The sequence below is a fragment of the Odocoileus virginianus genome, chromosome 5, assembly GCF_023699985.2.
Source record: "Odocoileus virginianus isolate 20LAN1187 ecotype Illinois chromosome 5, Ovbor_1.2, whole genome shotgun sequence".
Classification (NCBI taxonomy): domain Eukaryota; kingdom Metazoa; phylum Chordata; class Mammalia; order Artiodactyla; family Cervidae; genus Odocoileus; species Odocoileus virginianus.
Window position 1 is genome coordinate 51157594 of NC_069678.1, and position 22660 is coordinate 51180253.

The window sequence follows — 22660 nt, forward strand, 5'->3', positions numbered from 1 at the left end:
GATACATGCAAATTAAAGAAATTGTGAGGTATCATCTTAAAGATACTACAATATCTTTTTTATATTAAGACAGTAAATTTGGTTCCCTCATCATTGCTGATGGCATTATAAACTGCAACAGCCTTTTGGAAAGTAGCATTGTGGCCTGTTTAATCAGACCCTCTGGCTTTATCACCTCGACTTTGCTGCCTGCTCTAAGAAATGCCAGCCTGTTGACAGCAACCCTGGTCTTGGGTCCTGCTCTGCACACATCCTCGACCAGATGAATCCTCACACTTTTCCTGTGACATACTCGTATTTCACCCCCTGTAAGAGGGGCTCTTATGTCCTCGTCTATCAAATTTTATATATCAAATCAATCTATTATAGTAACTCCATAAATTATATTTCAAGTTAATTTGATTTAACAAATAATTATTCAGAACCTTTATATTGCAAAAACTGTACTAGGCAGTAAAGATACTAGGTTAGGAAAATAATAATTAACTTTAAGCTCCTTAAAAGTAAGTAGCAGTAATTATATTTTTACTATTAAGCCAGCTGCTTCAGGATAGTGGAGAACGTAAGACAAGTGAATTCCATGGACATGAGCCCACGGCACTGCATTTGCTATGAAATGAGTTCCTTAATCAGAAGCAGTTCTGCGGTTCTGTGTGGAATATCATGACAGTGGATAAAGCATTCTGTTAGGTTCATGGGTGGCAGTTTTTGCAGAAGTCATACATTCAGGGAAGGCAAATCTGTATCCAGCATAAGTATCCCAATCCAGTAAGAACAAACTGCTGCCCCTTTCACAGTGGAAGTGGTCCAACATAGTCAACCCGCCAACAGGCAACAGGCTAATCACCTCGGGGAATGGCAATGTATCAGAGGCTCAGTTTTGGTCACTGCAGCTGACAGACTGGGCACTCAGGGATGGCTGTGGCCAGGCTGGCCACAGTGAGTAGAAATCTATGTTGCCGAGCCTATGGATTATCTCCATCCATGCCCTGTGGCACTTTGTCCATGAGCCTATTGGTGATGGCAGGGTGGCTAGGGAAAGAGGCTGACTGGTATCCATAGAACAAGTCACCCTATTCACTTGATTATTAAAATTCTCTTCTCCTGAGGCCAGTCTTTGGTGAATATTCACATGAAATAAATATCTTTACTTTTTTTTTACCTATTCCAAGAGATTTATCCACATTCCTCTTCTCCAAATATCCTTGCCACCAGTTTTCTAAAAATGTTCCTTTGAAGTCAGCCAGACCACTGGCCAAAGCCCATGAATTTATATATACTCATATATCTGGCCATTTCTCGTTACAAGCAAAATGAACAACCAGGTACAATGCTTGAAGTTTTGCCCAATCAGACAAGTTTCCTTTACCAGTGCTCTTTGGGGACTAGAAAGGGACTATAGTACTAGAGCTGTTCACTTTTAGATGACATCTGAATGTCATGCAAAACCATCTGTAAACAAGGCAATTCTCCTCCCCTGTCAACTCTCTAAGAGGCAACTGGTGAGAAAGAGAAAGAGAAAGAGAAAGCAGTGTAGCAGGAGTGAGCAGTTGGGCCATTTCTTCATGTAACTTACTTGTGACTTCAGGGCCTCTCTGGTCCAATCGTGTATATACCCCTTCCATTTGATGATGGAGTGCTGCTGTGCATGCCCAACTTTAACATCCAGCTCATAATGGGCAGCTCAGGTCACATGATAACTTGGTGGCCTGTGGTTAATCGTTCAGTCTCTACTAAGGCACAGAAGCTGGCTATAAGCTGTTGCTCAAAAGAAAAGTAGTTATCTACAGAGGATGGCAGAGCTTGCTCCAAAGTCCTAATGCCCTGTGCTGCAATTCACCTACAAACAACCTGTCAAAGAGTCCAAACAGCACCTCTGTATGTCACTGACACTTCAGACACTACTGGATCTGCTTGATTATATGGCCTAAGTAGAAGAGCAGCTTGGAAGGCTGAACCTGTTGCAGACTACAAGGTCACTTGGTAAATGGGCTGAAGTAACACATCCAAAGAAGAAATAGGTTGCCTCTAAAATCCAAAGAGGGTGACAATGCATTTTGTGTCTTTTTAGAGGGACCAGATTTAACAACTTATCTTCCACCTTAGAAGTGATATCTCAACATGCCCCACACTACTCAACTCCCAGATATTTCAGTAAGAAGGCCCCTGTACTTTTTTCTTTTTAAAAACTGTTTTAAATTGAAGCATAATTAATTTATATATAAGAGATAGGGATGGGAGAGATGGGAATACCAGACTATCTAATCTGTCTCCTGAGAAACATGTATGCGGGTCAAGAAGTAACAGTTAGAACCCTATATGGAACAACTGATTAATTCAAGATCAAGAAAGGAGTATGACAGAGCTGTCTGCTGTCACTCTGTTAAACCTATATGCTAAGCACACCATGAGAAACGCCGGGCTGGATGAATTACAAGATAGGCAGGAGAAACATCAACAGCAACAGATATGTGGATGATATCACTCTAACAGCAGAAAGCGAAGAACTAAAGAGCCTTTTGATGAGGGGAAGAAGCAGAGTGAAAGAGCCAGCTTAAGACTAAATATTAAAAAAACTAAGATCATGGCATCTGGCTCCATTACTGCATGGCAAATGGAAGAGGAAAAGGTGGAAGTAGTGACAGATTTCCTCTTCTTGGGCTCCAAAATCACTGCGGACAGTGACTGCAGCCATGAAATCAGAAGACTAGTGCTTCTTGGCAGGAAAGCGATGACAAACCTAGACAGTGTGCTGAAAAGCAGAGACATTATTCTGCCGACACAGGTCCATATAGTCAAGGTTATGGTCTTCCCAGTGGTCATGTGTGGTTGTGAGAGCTGGACTGTAATGAAGGCAGAACACCAAAGAATTGAGGCCTTTGAACTGTGGTGCTGGAGAAGACTCCTGAAAGTCCTTTAGACAGCAAGATCAAACCAGTCAATATTAAGGGAAATCAATCCTGAATATTCACTGGAAGGACTGATGCTGAAGCTCCTGTATTTTGACCATCTGATGAGAACAGACGACATTGGAAAAGTCCCTGATGCTGGGAAAGATGGAGGGCAGAAGAAGAAGAGAATGTCAGAGGATGAGATGGCTGGACAGCATCATTGACGCAATGAACATGAACTTGGGAAAATGTCAGGAGATGGTGAGGGGCAGGGAGGCCTGGTGTACTGCAGCCCATGGGGCTGCAAAGTGTGGGACACGACTGGGCGACTGAACAACGACAACAATAATTTACAGTGTTGCATTAGTTTCAAGTGTATAGCAAAGTGATTGTATTATACATATTCAAGTATTCTTGCCTGGGAAATCCCATGGACAGAGGAACCTGGCAGACTACAGTCCATGGGGTCACAAGAGAGTCAGACAATACTTAGTAACTAAATATATATATATATATATATACACACACACACACACACACACACACACACACACACATATATATATACACACACACACATTCTTTTTCAGATTCTTTTTCATGATAGGTTATTATAAAATATTGAGGATAGTTCCCTGTGCTATAAATGAGGTCCTTATTGTTTACCTATTTTATATTAGTAGTGGGTATATGTTAATCCCAAACTCCTAATTTATTTCTCCCCCAATCCCTTCTTTCCCTTTGGCAACAATAAATTTGTTTTCTATGTCTGTGAGTATATTTCTCTTTTGTAAATAAACTCATTTGTATCATTATTTTTAGATTCCACATATAAATATATGACACATCTATTTCTGATGCACTTCACTTAATATGATCATTTCTAAGTCCATTCATGTTGTTACAAATGGCATAATTTCATTCCTTTTGGTGGCAGAGTAGTATTCCATTTGTATATATGTATGTATATAAATATACACACCCACACACACACACACCACATCTTCTCTATCCATTCATCTGCCAATGGACATTTAGATTACTTCCATGCCTTGGTTATTGTATTTAGTGCTGCCATGAACATTGGGGTGCATATCTTTCTTCAAAGTTTTAGCATTACAGACTTTCCTCTGGACATATGATCAAGAGTGGGATTGCTGGGTCAAATGTAACTCTAGTTTTAGTTTTTTAAGGAACCTTCATACTGTTCTTAGTGGCTGCACTAATTTACATTCCAACCAACACTGTAGGAGGTCTCTTTTTTCTCCACATCCTCTCCAGCATTTATTGTTTGTAGATTTTTTAATGATAAGTAATTCTGACTGGTAAGAGGTGATAACTCATTGCAGTTTTGACTTGCGTTTCTCTAATAATTAGCAACATTGAGCATCTTTTCATCTGCCTGGTGGCCATCTGTATGCTTTCTTTGGGGAAATGTCTACTTACATCTACCCTTTTTTGATTTTTTTTTTAATATTAAGCTGTATGAGCTGTTTGTGTGTTTTGGAAATTAAGCCCTTGTCAACTGAGTCAATTTGCAAACATTTTCTCCCAGTTTATAGGTTGTCTTTTTGTTTTGTTTATGGTTTCCTTTGCTGGGCTTCCTTGGGAGCTCAGACAGTAAAGAGTCTGCCTGCAATGCAGGTGACATGGGTTCGATCCTTGGGTCAGGAAGATCCCCTGGAGAAGGGAATGGCAACCCACTCTAGTATTCTTGCCTGGAAAATTCCAAGGACAGAGGAGCTTTGCAGGCTACAGTCCATGGAGTTGCAAAGAGTCAGACACAACTGAGCAACTAACACTTTGACACTTTGCTGTGCAAAAACCCTTAAATTAAATTAGGTCCCATTTGTTTATTTTTGGTTTTATATTCATTACTCTAGGAGACAAGATCTCAAAAGATATTGCCATGATTTATGTCAAAGAGTATTCTGCCTACATTTTCCACTAGGAGTTTTAAAGTATTCGGCCTTAGGATGAGGTCTTTGATCCACTTTGAGTTTATTTTTGTGTATGATATTAGAGATTGGTCTAATATCATTCTTTTAGATGTAGATGTCCAGTTTTCCCAGCACCACTTATTAAAGAAATTGTCTTTTTTGTTATATATTCTTGCCTCCTTTGTCATAGATTAACTGACAATAAGTGCATGGGTTTATTTTGGGGGCTTTCTATCCTGTTCCATTAATCAGTTTTTGTGACAGTACTATACTGTTTTAATTACTGTAGCTTTGTAGTATAGCCTGGAGTCAGGGAGTCTGATTCCTCCAGCTTTGCTCTCCTTTCTCAAGACTGCTTTGGCTATTTGGGGTCTTCTGGGTTTCCACATAAACTTGAAAGATTTTTGTTCTAGTTCGATGAAAATGCCATTGGTAATTTAATAGGGGTTGCACTGAATATGCAGATTGCTTTGGGGAGTATGCTCATTTTAACAATATTTATTCATCAAATCCAAGAACACAGTATATCTTTCCATCTGTTTGTGTCATCTTCAATTTCTTTCATCATATCTAACAGTTTTTGGAGTACAGGTCTTTGGGCCCCTGTATTTTTGTAGGATTAATTTCCCTCCTCTGACATGCAGATGTCTTACCAACAAGTCTAGAGTAGTTGCTACTTCGTGCTTACTAGGTCCAATCAGAATAACGTTACCAATGTAATGGACCAGTATATCTTGTCAGAAGGAAAATAATCAAGATCCTTACAAACTAAATTATGACACAGTTGGAGAGTTGATATACCCCTGAAGTTGGACAGTGAAGGGGTATTTCTGACCTTGCCAGCTGAAAGCAAGCTGATTCTGGTGATCTTTATTGACAGACATGGAGGAAAAAATCATTGGCTAGATCAATTAGCCACACAAACCAGGTACCAGAAGATATGTTAATATGCTCAAGTAATGAAACATCATCTGGTACAAATAGCTGCAATTACAGTCACCACCTGGTTAAGGTTACAATTATTCATTGTCATTATCCAAGTTCCATCTGTCCTCTGCACAGGCCAAATCAGTGCATTAAATGGGAATGAGCTGGAAATTACCACCCCTGCAACTTTCAAGTCCTTGATGGTGGCACTAATCTCTCCAATCTCTTTAGGAATAGGGTCCTGCCTTGGATTACTATTTTCCTACATAAGAACAACACTATTGATGTTCAGTCACTGAGTATTGTCTGACTCTTTGTGACCCCATGGACTGCAACATGCCAGGCTTCCCTGTCCTTCACTATCTCCTGGAGTTTGCTCAAACTCACGTCCATTGAGTTGGTGATGCCATACAATCATCTCATCCTCTGCTACCCACCTCTCCTCTTGCTCTCAATCTTTCCCAGCATCAGAGTCTTTTCCTGAGTTGAGTTAGCTCTTCACATCATGTGGCCAAAGTATTGGAGCTTCAATTTCAGCCTAAGTCCTTCCAATGAATATTCAGGATTGATTTTCTTTAGGATTGACTAGCTTGATCTCCAAGCTGTCCAAGGGACTCTCAAGAGTCTTCTCCAGAACCACAATTCGAATATATCAATTCTTCAGCACTCAGCCTTCTTTATAGTCCAACTCTCACATTCATACATGACTCCTGGAAAAACCATACGTTTGACTATACGGACCTTTGTCAGCAAAGTGATCTCTGCTTTTTAAGACTCTCTCTAGGTTTGTCATAGCTTTTCTTTCAAGGAGCAAGTGTCTTTTAATTTTGTGGCTGCAGTCACTGTCTTCAGTGATTTTGGAGCCCAAGAAAATAAAATCTGTCACTGTTTCCACTTTTTCCCCATCTATTTGCCATGAAGTGATGGAACCAGTGGAGAAGGCAATGGCATCCCACTCCAGTACTCTTGCCTGGAAAATCCCATGGATGGAGGAGCCTGGTAGGCTGCAGTTCATGGGGTCGCAAAGAGTCAGACATGACTGAGCGACTTCACTTTCACTTTTCACTTTTATGCATTGGAGAAGGAAATGGCAACCCAGTCCAGTGTTCTTGTCTGCAGAATCCCAGGGATGGGGTCACACAGAGTCGGACATGACTGAAGTGACTTAGCAGCAGTAGATGGAACCAGATGCCATAATCTTAGTTTTTTAAATGGTGAGTCTTAAGCCAGCTTTTTCAATCTCCCCTTTTACCCTCATCAATCCTTAGATCTTCTTTGCTTTCTGCCATTAGAGCAGTATCATCTGCATATTTGAGGTCGTTGATATTTCTCCCAGCAATCTTGATTCCAGCTTGTGCTTCCTCCAGCCTGGCCTTTCACATGATGTGCTCTGCATATAAGTTAAATAATCAGGGTGATAATATATAACCTTGACATGCTACTTTCCCAATTTTGGACCAGTCTGTTGTTTCATGCCTGGTTCTAACTGTTGCTTCTTATACTGTATACAGGTTTCTTAGGAGACAGGTAAGGTGATCTTGTATTCCTATATCTTAAGAATTTTTCACAGTTTGTTATGATCCACAGAGTCAAAGGCTGTAACATAGTCAATGAAGCAGAATCAGATTTTTTTTTTTTGGAATTCCCTTGCTTTTTCTATTATCCAGGAACAGTACTGGTGGCTTCCATTTGGTCTCTCCTATCATAATAGTCCTCATTTCACAAAGTCATCCTCCTTGTTTCTTGTAAGGCACTGATTAAGAGTATCCATGATGATATTTTGCACATTTGTATTGGTAGATTACACTATGGGCTACCAGTGCTTTCTCTACTACCGGAAATGGAGTCATTAGTGTTAAAATCTAATAAGATTAAAATGTCAATTCCAGAAAGTCTAGAACAGACTCAAAACATTCATTCTTATATATTTGTTCCCCTAGAACCACTCTTGATAACAATCTGTATTAGGTTCTCCAGAGAAACAGAATTAACAGGATGTGTATGTATGTGTCTGTGTATCTGTATGTTGTCTGCAGAGAGAAAGAAAAAGATTTACTATAAGGAATGGGCTCAGATGATTATGAAGATTGACAAGTCCCCAAATCTGCAATCATCAAACTAGAGATTCAGGAAAGCTAATGATGTCATTCTGCTCCATGTCTAGAGGCCTGAATACCAGGAGAGCCAATAGTGTAGTTCTAGTCTAAATGTTAGTAGACTCAAGACCCAGAAAGAGCTGAAGTTTCAGTTCAAAACCAAAGGCAGGAAAGAACTGATGTCCCAGATCAGAAGCAGTTAGGCAGGAGTTTCCTCATACTCTAATTTTTTTGTTGTATTCAGGCCTTCAACTAGGCCCCACTCAAAAGTGACTGGATAGGGCCTACTCACATCAGAAAGGGCAATCTGATTTACTCATTCTACTATTAATTCAAATACTAATCTCATCCAGCAACACCCTCACAGATACATCCAGAGAAAAAAGTGTTTGACCAAACGTCTGGGTACTCCATAGTCCTGTCAAGCTGACATACAAAATTTAGCATCATTACTAATTAGCTTTTAATCTCAATAAGTAATATATACATCTTATTTATATGAAAAATTCTTATCAACTGAAATAGATTCAGAATTACAAAGGCTAATGTTATCTATGAATATTAGTTTTAACTTATCACATAACTTTATTCACATATGAAATAAGATTTTTTCCAAAAAAGAAGGAAAAAGGACTTTTTAAAATTTATTTTTGCTACACGAGGGCTTTCTCTAACTGGGGTGAGCAGGAGCTACTCTCTAGTTGCAGTGCATGGGCTTCTCATCACGGTGGCTTCTCTTTTTAGAGCATGGACCCCAGAGCACAACAGGCTCAGTAGTTGTGGTGCCCAGGTTTAGCTGCTCCACGGCCTGTGGGATCTTCCCAGACCAGGTATTAAATCTTTGTCCCCTGCATTGGCAGGTGGATTCTTAACCACTAACCCACCACATAAGTTCCAAAAGAAAAATTTTTTAAAAAGAAAAAAAAAGCTTGAAAGAGGAGGATTCCCTGGTGATCCAGTGGTTAGGACCATACCACTAGTCCACTGCAGGGGCCATGGGTTCCAACCCTGGCCAGGGAACTAAGATTCCACATACCGTACTGGGTGTCCAAAAGTTTTAAAAATAAAAATAACAATAAATGTTTTTAAAAAGAAAATAGAGGCAAAAAATAAGATTTTTCTCATTCTATATATAATAAATCACTGTGGGCTCTTACTTAAGGTACAGAAACTTATCTGAGGAATATTTTAAGGTACTTTAAATATATAAAAATATTTTAAAGCTTTTTCATATCAATATATATTTTGATTGATCATCTAAAACACTGTTTTACAAATTACCTTAATAACAGAGCAAAATTCATAGTCTGTTTTACACAACTGATTTATGAAAAAAACATTTTTTCTAAAGGAATGAAATCTTAAGTAAAGATTTTCCATAAAGTGACTTCAGATGCCTAGTTTACTTCATACTGTGACATCACAGTCAATGTTATTACACATGGAGTCAACTGAAATGTCTTCATGTTTTGCTATTTAATTTCATTAAAGTCAAGTGAATAGTTTTGATATTATTGTTAATTCTTGATTTCTTTCTTTCCTTTTCTATATCATGACTATTATATTAACTGTTACTGTTTCCAACAGAAAAAAAGTAACAAAAATATAAATGCTATGGTATGTTTTTATTATCTACATGGTTTAAAGAGCTATCTACAGGTGCCTATAAAATTCACTTGTGATAAATCTATAATGGATACATTAAAAAAGGGCTCAACACCATTATTTACAATTGCCAAGGTATGGAAACAACCTGTGTCCATCAATAGATGAATGGATAAAGAAGATGTGATATATACGTGTGTGTGTGCGCTTATATGTACAAATATATAAATAAATACTACACAGTCATAAAAAAGAGAAAGATTTTAAATTGAAGTACAGATGACTTATAATATTTCAGATATATAGCAAGAAAACATATACATTCTTTTTTCATATTCTTTTCCATTATAGGTTATTACAAGACATTAAATACAGTTCCCTATGCTATACAATAGGTCCTTATTTTTATCTATTCTGTATTTGTAGTGTTAATCTGTTAATTCCAAATTCCTAGTTTATCCTTCCCCACATTTCCTTTTGGTAACCTTAAATTTTTTTTCTGTATCTGAAAAAAGAATGATATTTTGCCATTTGCAACAATATGGATGGACTTAGAGGGCACTATGCCAAGTGAAATAAAATCAGACAGAGAAAGACAAATACTGTATGGTATCACTTATATGTGAAATCTAAAAAATACAACAGATTAGTAAATAAAAAGAACAGACTTACAGATACAGAGAACAAACTAGTGGTTACTAGTGAGAAGAGGGAAGGAGGCAGAGGCAAAATACAGGCAGAGGGAAAACAAAAGCAGTTATTACAGGATTGTATGAAATCATCTGTGTGAAACTTTTGAAAATTGTAAGGCACTATACAATTTTAAAATTTTTTCTTTCAATAAAAAAAAATTTTTTTAAGGACTCAAAATTAGTGTATTTAAAATAAATAGAGAGGAATACCTTTAAGCTCAGCAGATGTTCACAAACAGCATAACAAATGCCAATACCTTCTTCTGTATTAGTACCTCTGCCAAGTTCATCAATTAATATGAGTGACTTGTCATTAGCATTATGTAGAATATATGCTATCTGAAAATATAATTCCAAAATTATTCATTGCAACCAAACAGCTGCCAGTATTATAGCAAAAAATGAAGAAAAATCCAGTTCCTTTATTAGTTCATTTGAAATATATTTTGACAGAGAAAACCTGCTGAGCAGAAACTAACACATTGCTTCTTTCTAAAAATCTCATTACTAATAATTCCAATAGAATAGCTGATGTGTAAATAAATATATATATACATACAGTAAATAACCATTATCTAAAATATTGATGAATCAGATACAGTGAAATAAAGCAATGAGTTAAATGTTTAAATAAAGCACAAAGATGGTCATTTTCTTGTTTAAGAGAAAACTGCTCAGTCGTGTCTGACTCTGCAACCCCATGGACTATACAGTCCATGGAATTCTCCAGGTCAGAATACTGGCATGAGTAGCCTTTCTCTTATCCCGGGGATCTTCCCAACCCAGGGATCGAACCCAGGTCTTTCACATTACAGGCAGATTCTCTATCAGCTGAGCCACAAGGGATGTCCAAGAGTGCTGGAATGGGTAGCCTATCCCTTCTCCAGTGGATCTTCCCAACCCAGGAATCCAACCAGGGTTTCCTACATTGCAGGTGGATTCTTCACCAACTGAGCTATGACGAATCAATTGCTGTCATAAACGCTCTAAACTATCTCTCAGCTAACATCTCTATAGCCAGTAAAAATGAAAAGAAATATTTAGAAAAAAGCATCTAAGTCCATTGATTTCTGAGTAGAATATATTTAAATCATGCCTGATACAGACTTATGTTATGACACAACTGTTAACAATCATGGCCATTTTATCTTTCCATGGGACTAAGCTTCTTGAGAGCTAGGGCCATTTAAAAATATGCCTCAAGCACCTAGTCTATTGCTATATTCCCCCATCGTTATTTAATACATACTAAATAATTATATAAATATCACATGTGGTGGGCAAATGATCATTTTATTCCCATTCTATCTAAAGAAAATTAGTAAACTGTACAATGATCCAATAACCCATACCTACTAAATATAGGCCAAGAGCTATACTAAATTCCTTTAACCCTTCAAGATTATTTGACATGTGCTCAGATCAAAAATAGGTACTGATACATACTTTGGCATAGGAAGTGAAAATTCCACAAGAGCACAAAAAGTGATTTTTAAAAAACCTTTTAACTCAGTGATCTTTTACTTTAAAATCAAGCCCAACTATGCAAAATGTTTCTGAACAGGTCATTGCTTTCTGAAGTCTTTTATATATTCCATATAAAAACATGAAAGCATGTTTTTATCATTCAATAACACTAGCTTTTTCTTTAAAGCTGTATTTTTCAATAAAACATTTACTTCCATTTCCATATAAGACAGAAATTAGGAAGCTGTCTTTGACTGCCCTCTGGCTCTTGTAGAGAAGTATAAACACATCTGCAAGCTTTAATATAAAAATATTTTCTTATGTTATAATTGACCATTAATAGGGTAATTCAATATGTTTTTAACATAAGGAAAGCTGAGATCAGGTACCTCTTTCATTTCCTTCATAAATGTTGATGAATTTGTTTCGATATCATCATCAGTACTTATTCTTGTAAAAATCTGTTCAGCAATTCTAAAGGAAGAATATTCTGCTGGAACATATGATCCTATAAAATATAAGTCAAAGTAAACTGAGATACTTTTATAAAATATAAGCACTACAAACACATTGCACTTTCCACCAACTCAGATTATTTAGTAGCCTATCTAAGGATTAATGTGGTGGAAAGATCACAAGATATGGAATTAGAAGGCATGGCCCCAGCTCTGTCATTTATTTTAAAACCTTGGACAGCACTTAAATTCTCTCAACTTCATCTTTCTCACATATAAAATGGAAACGCTTACCCTAACTATTGTACAAAGTTATTTGGAAGTGGAAAAAAGATAATACATATTTGAGTACATAAGAAAGATTTGCTATAAATTTGATAAAAATTGTTAAATAGTATAGTCAGATGATACAGAATATTCAAAATATGAAAATCTGAAGGAAACACTTATGAAGCTCAAGTTGATAAAATCATTATAGAAAGGTATATTAAGAAATAGTTGTTATTAGAAAAGTACAGAACCATCCAAAATTAGAATGAATGCAAAACATCAAAATTTTTATTAAGGTGAATTTTTATTCACAAGATGGTTTCTATGTGAGAAATATCAGGCTAACTAACCTAAAATAGTCATCTCTTGAAAACAAATCAATCTCATTATTTATATCTATCACTATACAAAATGGAATACAAAAAGCATTCTAAAACCATAAGAAGATAAAAATATACAAATAGTTAAATGAAAAAAGTGTCAAATATACAGAACTCTGTATAGACAAAATATGAAATAACGGGAGTGAAGAAACAAAGCCAGATTATTCCAGGATTTAAAACAAAGACAAGGGTGAAAAATAGGATCTACTTTTACATAATAAAGAATAGCAGGAAGAGAAAGCAAAAGTTCAGATAATATTAATATCAATGCAGATAATAATAATAATAGCAATTATGATGACATCTCAGAGAGCAAATAAATACAACATTCTCACAGGACTGCCAAAATGATCACATAAGAAAAATAAATGTATGGCTAATTCATTTCAATGTATGACAAAAACGACTGCAATGTTGTAAAGTAATTAGCCTCCAACTAATAAAAATAAATGGAAAAAAAAAAAGAAAAAGAAATGTGAAAGTACCAAGTATAGACATAGCGTATATAGTATATATGGTTCATATTTTCCCTTCTCTCTTACCTCCACCAAAAAGGCTCTTCACATATCTTATCATATCACAGAATCCTGTTGGCTGGTATTTTGCTTCTAATCTGGCTCTTCTCTAACCTTACAATAGCCAGAGTGATCTATCTAAAACTCAAATCCAATTATGCCATTCTCTTGCTAAAACATCTATAGCTCCCTATAGATATCTGGATAAGGTTCTCTCTCCTCCATTAAATGCCTAAGGCCCTTCACAACCTGACTCCTGCCCATTTCTCCAGCTTTAAGCCTGCCACTTCTCACAGTCACTCTTAATTCTGCAAAGCAAAAGAACCACTAAGCCTCTGAACTCCTTGTAGCTACTTGGAAATATCATGCTGTTTATTGATCCTGTGCTTTAGAACATGCTTTTACCTCTATTTTCTCTCATACCCTTCCCTTAAGACCATAGCATTGTGTATGTGTGTATATATGTATGTATGTATGTATGAGCGCTCAGTCACGTCCGACTCTTTGCGACCCCATGGACTGTAGCCCACCAGGCTCCCCTGTCCATGGGATTCTCCAAGCAAAAATACTGGAGTGGGTTGCCATTTCCTTCTCCAACGCGTCTTCCAGACCCAGGGATCGAACCTGGATGGATCTCCTGCACTGAAGGCATATTCTTTACCATCTGAGCCACCAGGGAAGCTGTGTGTGTGTGTGTGTGTGTGCATAAACAGCATGATATTCCTAAGGAGCTACAAGGAGTCCAGAGGCTTTGTAGAACAAAGAATAGTTTAATCTTTACAACACTTCTTAGACTTAGGTACTATTATATTTTTCATTTACAGATAGAAAAACTAAGGAGGTTAAGTATTTGCCTAAGATCACATAGCCAGTAACTACAAAAGCTAGATCTAGCTCCAAAGCCTATATTCTCAACTTCCATACTTTTCGAGTCCTACTATTTCCTTTATAATCAGAGTTTATAAGATACTACATATACTTTTAGGAATTCAAAGACTGTGGCAAGAGAAGTAGAGTAATAGTAATTTTCTTTAAATATCTGAGGGCCTGTTCTCAGGATATAATAGAGTATTCTGAAATGCACAGAAGTTAAGAATTAGGACTAATGAAGAAAAGTTGTATACAGTCAAATTTTAATTCAGTATAATGAATGTTTTAACAATTATAACCACACAGAAATTAGACAGCCTGTTTTTTAAAGGATGGAACTCATAACTATTCAAACAGAAGTAAGATTATTATCTCAGATATGAATCAGTATTCTTAGAAGGAAAGGGAAGTTATCTAAGATAGCCTTTTAAATTTAATAAAATATATACCCTTTATTTATTCATTCATTCACTCACTTCTGATTTTCTTTCCCAGTAGTAAGGGAAATTTGCACTATATGATCGATATTACTATTCTGCATTTCCCTTAAAATCCATTACATTAAACCAAGCTTTTTCAATCAAGGGCTGCATAATTCTTTCTTGAGCGTGTGTGTGGGCTGAGGCAGGGGAGGGGAGTAAAGGAAGATGGTTGTCCTGTGAATTGTAGAATATTTAGCAGCATCCCTGGATATTATACAAAAAAGATCTTAATGACCCAGATAACCACAATGGTGTGATCACTCACTCACCTAGAGCAAGTCAAGTGGACCTTAGGAAGCATCACTACAGATAAACCTAGTGGAGGTGATGGAATTCCAGTTGAGCTATTTCAAATCCTAAAAGATGATGCCATGAAAGTGCAGCATCCAATATGCCAGCAAATTTGGAAAACTCAGGAGTGGCCACGGGACTGGAAAAGATCAGTTTCAGTTTTCATTCCAGTCCCTAAGAAAGGCAATGCCAAAGAATGTTCAAATTACCATACAATTGCACTCATCTCACATGCTAGTAAAGTAATGCTCAAAATTCTCCAAGCCAGGCTTCAACAATAGTGAACTGAGAACTTCGAGATGTTCAAGTTGGATTTAGAAAAGGCAGAGTAATCAGAGATCAAACTGTCAACATCCATTGGATCATAGAAAAAGCAAGAGAATTCCATTAATATCTATTTCTGTTTCACTAACTATGTTAAGCCTTTGACTGCATGAATCACAACAAAATGGAAAATTCTTAAAGAGACAGGAATACCAGACCACCTTACTTGCCTCCTAAGAAATCTGTATGCAGGTCAAGAAGAAACAGTTAAAACCGGACATGGAACAATGGACTGGTTCCAAATCAGGAAAGGAGTATGTCAAGGCCATATGTTGTCACCCTGCGTATTTAACTTATATGCAGAGTACGTCATGTGAAATAACAGGCTGGATGAAGCACAAGCTGGAATCAAGACTGCTGGGAGAAAAATCAACAACCTCAGATATGCAGATGACACCATCCTTATGGCAGAAGGCAAAGAGCAACTAAAGACCCTCTTGATGAAGGTGAAAGAGGAAAGGGAAAAAGCTGGCTTAAAACTCAACATTCAGAAAACTAAGATTATGGCATCTGGTCCCATCACTTCATGGCAAATAGATGGGGAAACAATGGAAACAGTGAGATACTGTTTGAGGAGCTCTAAAATCACTGCAGATGGTGAATACAGCAATGAATGAAAAGACAAGCTTGCTCTTTGGAAGAAAAGCTATGGCAAACCTAGAAAACATACTGAAGCAGAGACATGACTTTGCTGACAAATGTCCGTATAGTCAAACCTGTGGTTTCTCCAGGAGTCATGTATGGGTGTGATAGTTGGACCATAAAGAAAACTGAGCACTGAAGAATTGATGCTTTTGAACTGTGGTATTGGAGAATACTTTTGAGAGTCCCCTGGACTGCAAGGAAATCAAACCAGTCTATCCTAAAGGAAATCAGTCCTGAGTATTCATTGGAAGGACTGATGCTGAAGTTGAAGGTCCAATACTTTGGCCACCTGATGCAAAGAACTGACTCATTAGAAAAGACCCTGATGCTGGGAAAGATTAAAGGCAGAAGAGGACAACAGAGGATGAGATGGTTAGATGGAATCACTGACTTGATGGACATGAGTTTGAGCAAGCTCCGGGAGTTGGTGATGGACAGGGAAGCCTGGAGTGCTGCAGTCCATGGGGTCACAAAGAGTTGGACACAACTGAGCAACTGAACTGAGCTGAACTGAACTGGATTTTATACTCCCTTCAGTTGTGACAACCAAAAATGTCTTCAGACATTGCCAATTCCAGAGGGAGAGGTGAACCAAAATTATCCCAGACTGAAAAGTCATCTGGTCTCTGATTCACATCGGTCTCAAGGAACCCAATATTCAGAGATAAGGGGTGAGTTGTGTCTCAATGCCAAGAAATCCATAACAATGTTGGGACAGTGACAGTCATTTACACGGTCACAAAGAGTTGGACACAACTGAGCGACCAAACTGAACTGTATGCACACATAAGTGTAACACAGCAGTTGTTAAACCTAAGTTATTGGTAAACCTTAAATTAAGTAAAGGAAATGTTCCTGTGCCCAATGTTACAATTTTGGGAAAAATCTTACATGAGTTATTAAAGGCAGTAGTTTCTGCTACTTGTACCACTTTCTCTCTCAACAAAGTTTTTGAATCCAGGATAATTATAAGTTCAATTTAGTAATAGTTGATACAACAGTAATAACTATAATAAAGAAGTTTCTATTTTGATTATATCCCACAAGATTTCAGTACACTGTAACCCAAACTGGGTGGCGCTTAATAAATACCAAATTTTAAAAGTTATGGTATATATATATATATATGATCTAAAATACTGGGCATGAAATATTTTAAATGGGGAGCAGAACTGAAACCATAAAGTAAACATGTAACTTACCAATTTGGGCCATAATCTGACAAAGAGCAATCTGTTTCAAATATGTGGATTTCCCACTCATATTTGGTCCAGTTATGATAAAAAAATTACTCCCTTCTGTAATATACGTATTGTTAGCAACAGGTTTTTCCACAGATATTCTTTCAAGAATGGGATGCCATCCCTGCTTGATTGCTAAAGTATCAGTAAACTCTGGCCGAACTAAAGAGAAAAATAAAATGGTTTTGGAAGATTAATATATTTATACTTAAAGATTTTGTGGTTTGTACATACTGTTTATACTTTAGTGACTTTACTAGGGTCAATCTGGAACAATATCATTGTTATTATTTTATCTTTAGTCCCTCTAAATGATAACTGGCATAGTCTAATCACATCAGAACTTATATTCTTTTCCAGAAAAAATATAAGATTTTAGTCCTATCATTGTGCAGGGCTCCAAAATAGTTCATAACATTTTCAGATTTGCATAAATTAAAAGGGTTCAACCAGCCATTTAAAAATAACAATTAATTTCAAAGATTCTAAAATCGCACATTTACTTAATCCTCGCCTTAAGCATTATTTCAAATTTGGCATACTTAGCTTTTCTAATGAGGTCTGAAAATAGAGCAAAACCAAATAAAAACACAATTTTATGTCCAAACTTATAGAAATTTTGTCTAAAGAGTATTCTCAGATGATAGAAAAAAACAGACACAAAAGATTTTGTTAATTTGTAGAAAGAAATAATGATCAGGTTTCTATAGATGCTTTCTAAGATGAAGAGAGGAGAAAGAAGGTGAGAGACAAGTAAAAATTAAAATGCTACATGTCTCTCGAGGAAACACATGGATAAATTTGAAAGTATTCATTATAAAAGTGAGGCTGATTAGTAAATAAAAAATTTTTATTATATTTAAATCATTTTAATACCAAAAATTCACTACTTATAAGTTTGGAGTTTTACGGTAGTCCTTCTCAACATGGAACATCATCAAATATCTTCTTTTTTTCATTTATTTTTATTAGTTGGAGGCTAATTACTTTACAATATTGTAGTGGTTTTTGCCATATATTGACATGAATCAGCATGGATTTACATGTGTTCCCCATCCCGATCCCCCCTCCCGCCTCCCTCCCCATCCCATCTCTCAAATATCTTAATAGTTGATAAAACTATTAAGTTTTGGCCTATACAATACCAACTGAAAAATTTAATACTTCCATAAGAAATAAAGAAATATCGAAAATGAAAAAATCTTTTAAAATACCTTTTCCATCATAAAAATTAATTAACAGAATGTTTTGGAAATACTATTATTAATTTTAACTAGAAATTTAATGTTATTAAGCCCACAATTACTCAACCAAATTGTCATATACAAATTATGCAAATTTGCATACTGATAGTTTGGATAAGAAATTTCCAGGGATGGGGGCTAACTTGAAGTATTCATTTAACATTAAAAAATTGCTTAACATTTATATTCAAGACCTGTGTATAGACTTGGGACACAAAAATAAGTGATATAATTGATCTTGGGATGCTCGCATCTGCTCACTTTCAAGACTTTATTTCTGTCATGTCTGTTAGTATTAGCATCACACTGCTTCTTCAGACTTGAAATTTATGAATTTGGATCATCATTATTTTCACCAAACAGACAACTCTATAGTCTTTCTTATTTTAGGAAAGACTCTAAAGTTTCTTGCAGTATTTTTTTCTAATTTCTCAGTAAATAATCTTTTGACTTCTAAAAGAAATTTTAAGGGTAATTTCACTTTATATATTTTGAGTCTTAGTCTAGGATCATAGGTAAGAGACTATATATCAGGGAAAAAAACATAAAACGTTCATAATTCTTATATAAAATGGAATACAAGTTTCAGTATGCAACCTATTTATTCCAAAGAAAATAACTTACCATAATCAGAAAGAGTACAGGCATGAGCAAATGACAGTAGCATATCCAGCATTGACACAGTATCAGACAGTTTATATAGGCAATGAATATGCTCATAAATCTCACTAAGCAGTTTGCACACAATCCTGAAAGTACATGTTTGATAAGAGAAACAGTGCTTTTAAAAGAGGAGCATACAACATAATTGTAAAACAATATAAAATTCGTTGCCTGAGGTAAAATAATATTGATAGTTGAGTTGTACACTAGATAAAGTCTGTTGTTCTATTGTCTTATTTCAGAGGTGAGGAAACTGAAGCTCATAATCAAGGTCACAGTTATTTAGTAGAAGAGAATCCATCTTCTGGTATATTAAGACCAAGTTTCTTTAAAGACTGCTTTTCTTAAATATTAATAAAATAAATTTTTAGTATAGAAATATTTTATATAGGTCAAATGAAGCCCTCACTATACTTCAACAGATCCCATCTACTAATAATTTTGCTTTTGCAATGTTAAATTTAACACAAAAGCTATTATGTATTTTCTCTCTTACCCATCCTCTCCCTCTCCCTCTTTCTCTCTCTCATACACAACCCTAACTACATAATTATTTATGCTTTCATGTGGCAGTTACCATATTGTGACATAATATAAAAGTTTTCCCCTTACATTGGAAAATATGTTCTGCAACTTACTATATCTTATAATCTTTTTGGTTTATGCTTTGAAATTGTTCTGAAAATCCAACATTTATCTTCATCACCTCAGCTCACCAATTCTGAATTTCCTAGTTCTTATTTCTAGACACATTGCTGCTGTTTTATGAACAACGAAAGACTGGCACTATTATAATGTTGTTATATATGTACTAAGTCATGAGAATTTGAGAGGACAAGCTAAAGAAAAAGAATAAACTGAATGAAGTCCCAAATAAGCCCAGATGTGCCAACTTCTACATCATGATGGAGTATACACTACAGAAGTATCAGTGATACTAGAGATATTTCAAGCTCATGTCATTATGACATTTCTTAAAACTGTATTAAAAGGATGAGTGAAGTACTGATGAAATGTGGATATTTGGCTGGGTATCAAGCTTTTTCTATAACCCAGCATAATGGATTTATTTTGGGGGAGGGGCGGTTGTAATTAGATTTGCCCTGAATGTTCTGTGAGGCTCAGTGATCTCAATCACAATGATAGACTTTAAAGTTTTAACTGTTTTTCTAGGAAATGGTCTTTCCTTGCTAATACTCATAACTACAATTTTATGCAACCAGAAAAAAAGTCAGTTAATGAAATGTATTGTAGCATCTCAAACCAAATCAATTTAAATCAGTATTCAAAAATTTCAAATGCTCTTACATATAAGTCATGTGATAGATTTCTCTCAAAGACTCTTGGCATCTTTCATTCATTTTAATTAAATCTGCAGATGTAAAGCTATAAGAATTTTTCACTTTGGAAATCTGCTAGGAGATTAAAAAAAATGAAGATACATACTCTTATGAAGTAAAACATATGGATTTTAAACAATAGAATTATAGGTACTTAGGTTAATCACTTTAATTCTTGAGATAATAGTATCATCAAAAAAGTCCCAAATAATGTTTGTAGAAGAGAAAAGAAGATCACTTCTCAAGTTAAAGCAGAATATATTAACCTAGTCTGTCCGACATGACTATTTTTACAGCTCTTAAAGTAGCCATGTAGAAATGTTAACAAAAATATTACACCTCATTACCAAGTAATAATATGTATGGTAGATAGGAACCTTCACTCCATCTGTGACCCCTGTCTTAGCCCTTATTTCATAACCAAACTTCATGCAGTCTCTAACCCCTTTACTAATTCTTGACTCATTTTTTTTACTTCATCCATCCCTTATTACTGGATAATACAGTATATATTTTAAAGATCTGAAAGGTTTGTTTTTGTCATAAGGTACTCCCTGCAGGTAGAGAAAGATTAAAGTGGGTTAGACTTCCCCAAACTGGTATCCTGTGGAGGAATTAACATATATATATAAAAAATACTCCCCTGGTCCAAAGATTTGGCAATACTAGATGTTTAAAAATTAAGCAAATTTCTTTATTTTAGGACTTTTAAAGCTTTAATAAGTAGATGTGCACTGATAACAACCTAAAACAGGAAATGGTACAGTACTTTTCAAACTTCTTTGATCAAAAATTCCTTTTGGATTTTCTTTCTTCATTTTCCTTTACTACCCTTATCAAGCTCCCACAATTATGGGAAACACTGTGTTTGGTATTTCTCTTAAAAACTCTTCTCAATCACTCTTAGATTAGTAAAGTTGTTAGGCGGGTGGGTAGAAGTAAGAGAAGTAATATACAGAACATTCAGAAACCTATCATGTAATACTCAATAAATGCCTGAAAATACGTAAGTGCAATTCTGTAAAATCAGAAACAATAATTTCCTAACCAGAATTCTAAAATGAACCTTAATAAACTCTGAAGGAAGTTGATCATTGGGTAGAACTGTACAGTCTGTAGTCATCTGAATGAAAAATCCTCGAGCAGAGCTAAAACTTGTCCTTAAAGGAAGACTATATTTTTCTGCAAGCTGTGTTATCATTCCTAGTGGCCAGAAACAAGAAAAACAAAAACAAAAACAATTTTGTGAGTAAATTACTCTTCATGTTTAAAAAAAAATCACTAACTTTTCTTTGTTATTTTATATACAAGTAGGAAGCTCTTATTACTCTGCTTTTAACTGAAATATGAAAATGGCAACCCAGTCCAGTATTCTTGCCTGGGAAATCCCATGGACAGAGGAGCTTGGCAGGCTACAGTCCATGGGGATGCTAAGAGTCAAACACAACTGAGCAACAGAGAGTGCACACGCACACGCACGTGCGCGCGCACACACACACACACACACACACACACACAGTTGGTTTAAATACTGCATTAGTTTCATGTGTACAACATAGTGATTCAGTAGGGTTTTTTGTAGGTTATATTCCATTATAGGCTAATACAGATTGAATATAATTCTCTGTGTTATAAATTCTTACCACTTATCTATTTTATGTATAGTAGTTTGCTAATCCCACAATCCTAATTTGTCCCTCTCTCTTTCCCTCTCCCCTTCGGTAACTATGAATTTGTTTTTTGTCTGAGTCTGCTCCCATTTTGCATACAGATGAATTTGTATTGTTTTTAGATACCACATAAATGTGATATATAGTATTTGCCTTTGTCTGACTTATTTCACTAAGGCTAATATTCTCTAGGTCCATCCATGTTGCTGCAACTGGCAATATTGTTCTTTTTTATGGCTTAATTATATTCTATTGTATATATGCCATATCTTCTTAAGCTACATAAGCACTTGTGCTTGTTCCATGTCTGTTAGGAACATGCTGTTGGGAACACTGGAGTGCATATATCTTTCCAAATTAGAGTTTTTCTTTTTCCAGGATATATATCCAGAAGTATGATTGCTGGATCATATGGGAGCTCTATTTTCAGTTTTTTCAAGGTACCTCTATACTGTTTTTCATAATGGCTGCACCAATTTACATTCCCACCAACAGGGTATGAAGTTTCCTTTGTTACACTTTTAAACTCTTAACAATTTTAACATCTAAAATATGTCGTTAAGTATTCTTTTAAGAAAAAAACACTATAGTAAAAAGATAGTAGTTCAGATAAATATTCTGAAAGTAAAAGAAATTGCCAAAACCAAAA

At 35.8% G+C, this 22660-nt stretch overlaps 1 protein-coding gene across 1 annotated transcript in view; it reads right to left on the reverse strand.

The window, feature by feature from the left end:
• MSH4 (mutS homolog 4) overlaps positions 1-22660 on the reverse strand; it is a 91145-nt gene that overhangs the window by 14336 nt on the left and 54149 nt on the right. Inside the window, exons 12-17 of the mRNA XM_020902997.2 lie at positions 21408-21544; positions 20310-20413; positions 18963-19087; positions 17056-17256; positions 12008-12126; positions 10362-10490 (exon numbers count right to left, since the gene is read on the reverse strand). Of these exons, the coding sequence (XP_020758656.2) occupies positions 10362-10490; positions 12008-12126; positions 17056-17256; positions 18963-19087; positions 20310-20413; positions 21408-21544 (815 nt within the window). The remainder of the gene's footprint in view (positions 1-10361; positions 10491-12007; positions 12127-17055; positions 17257-18962; positions 19088-20309; positions 20414-21407; positions 21545-22660) is intronic.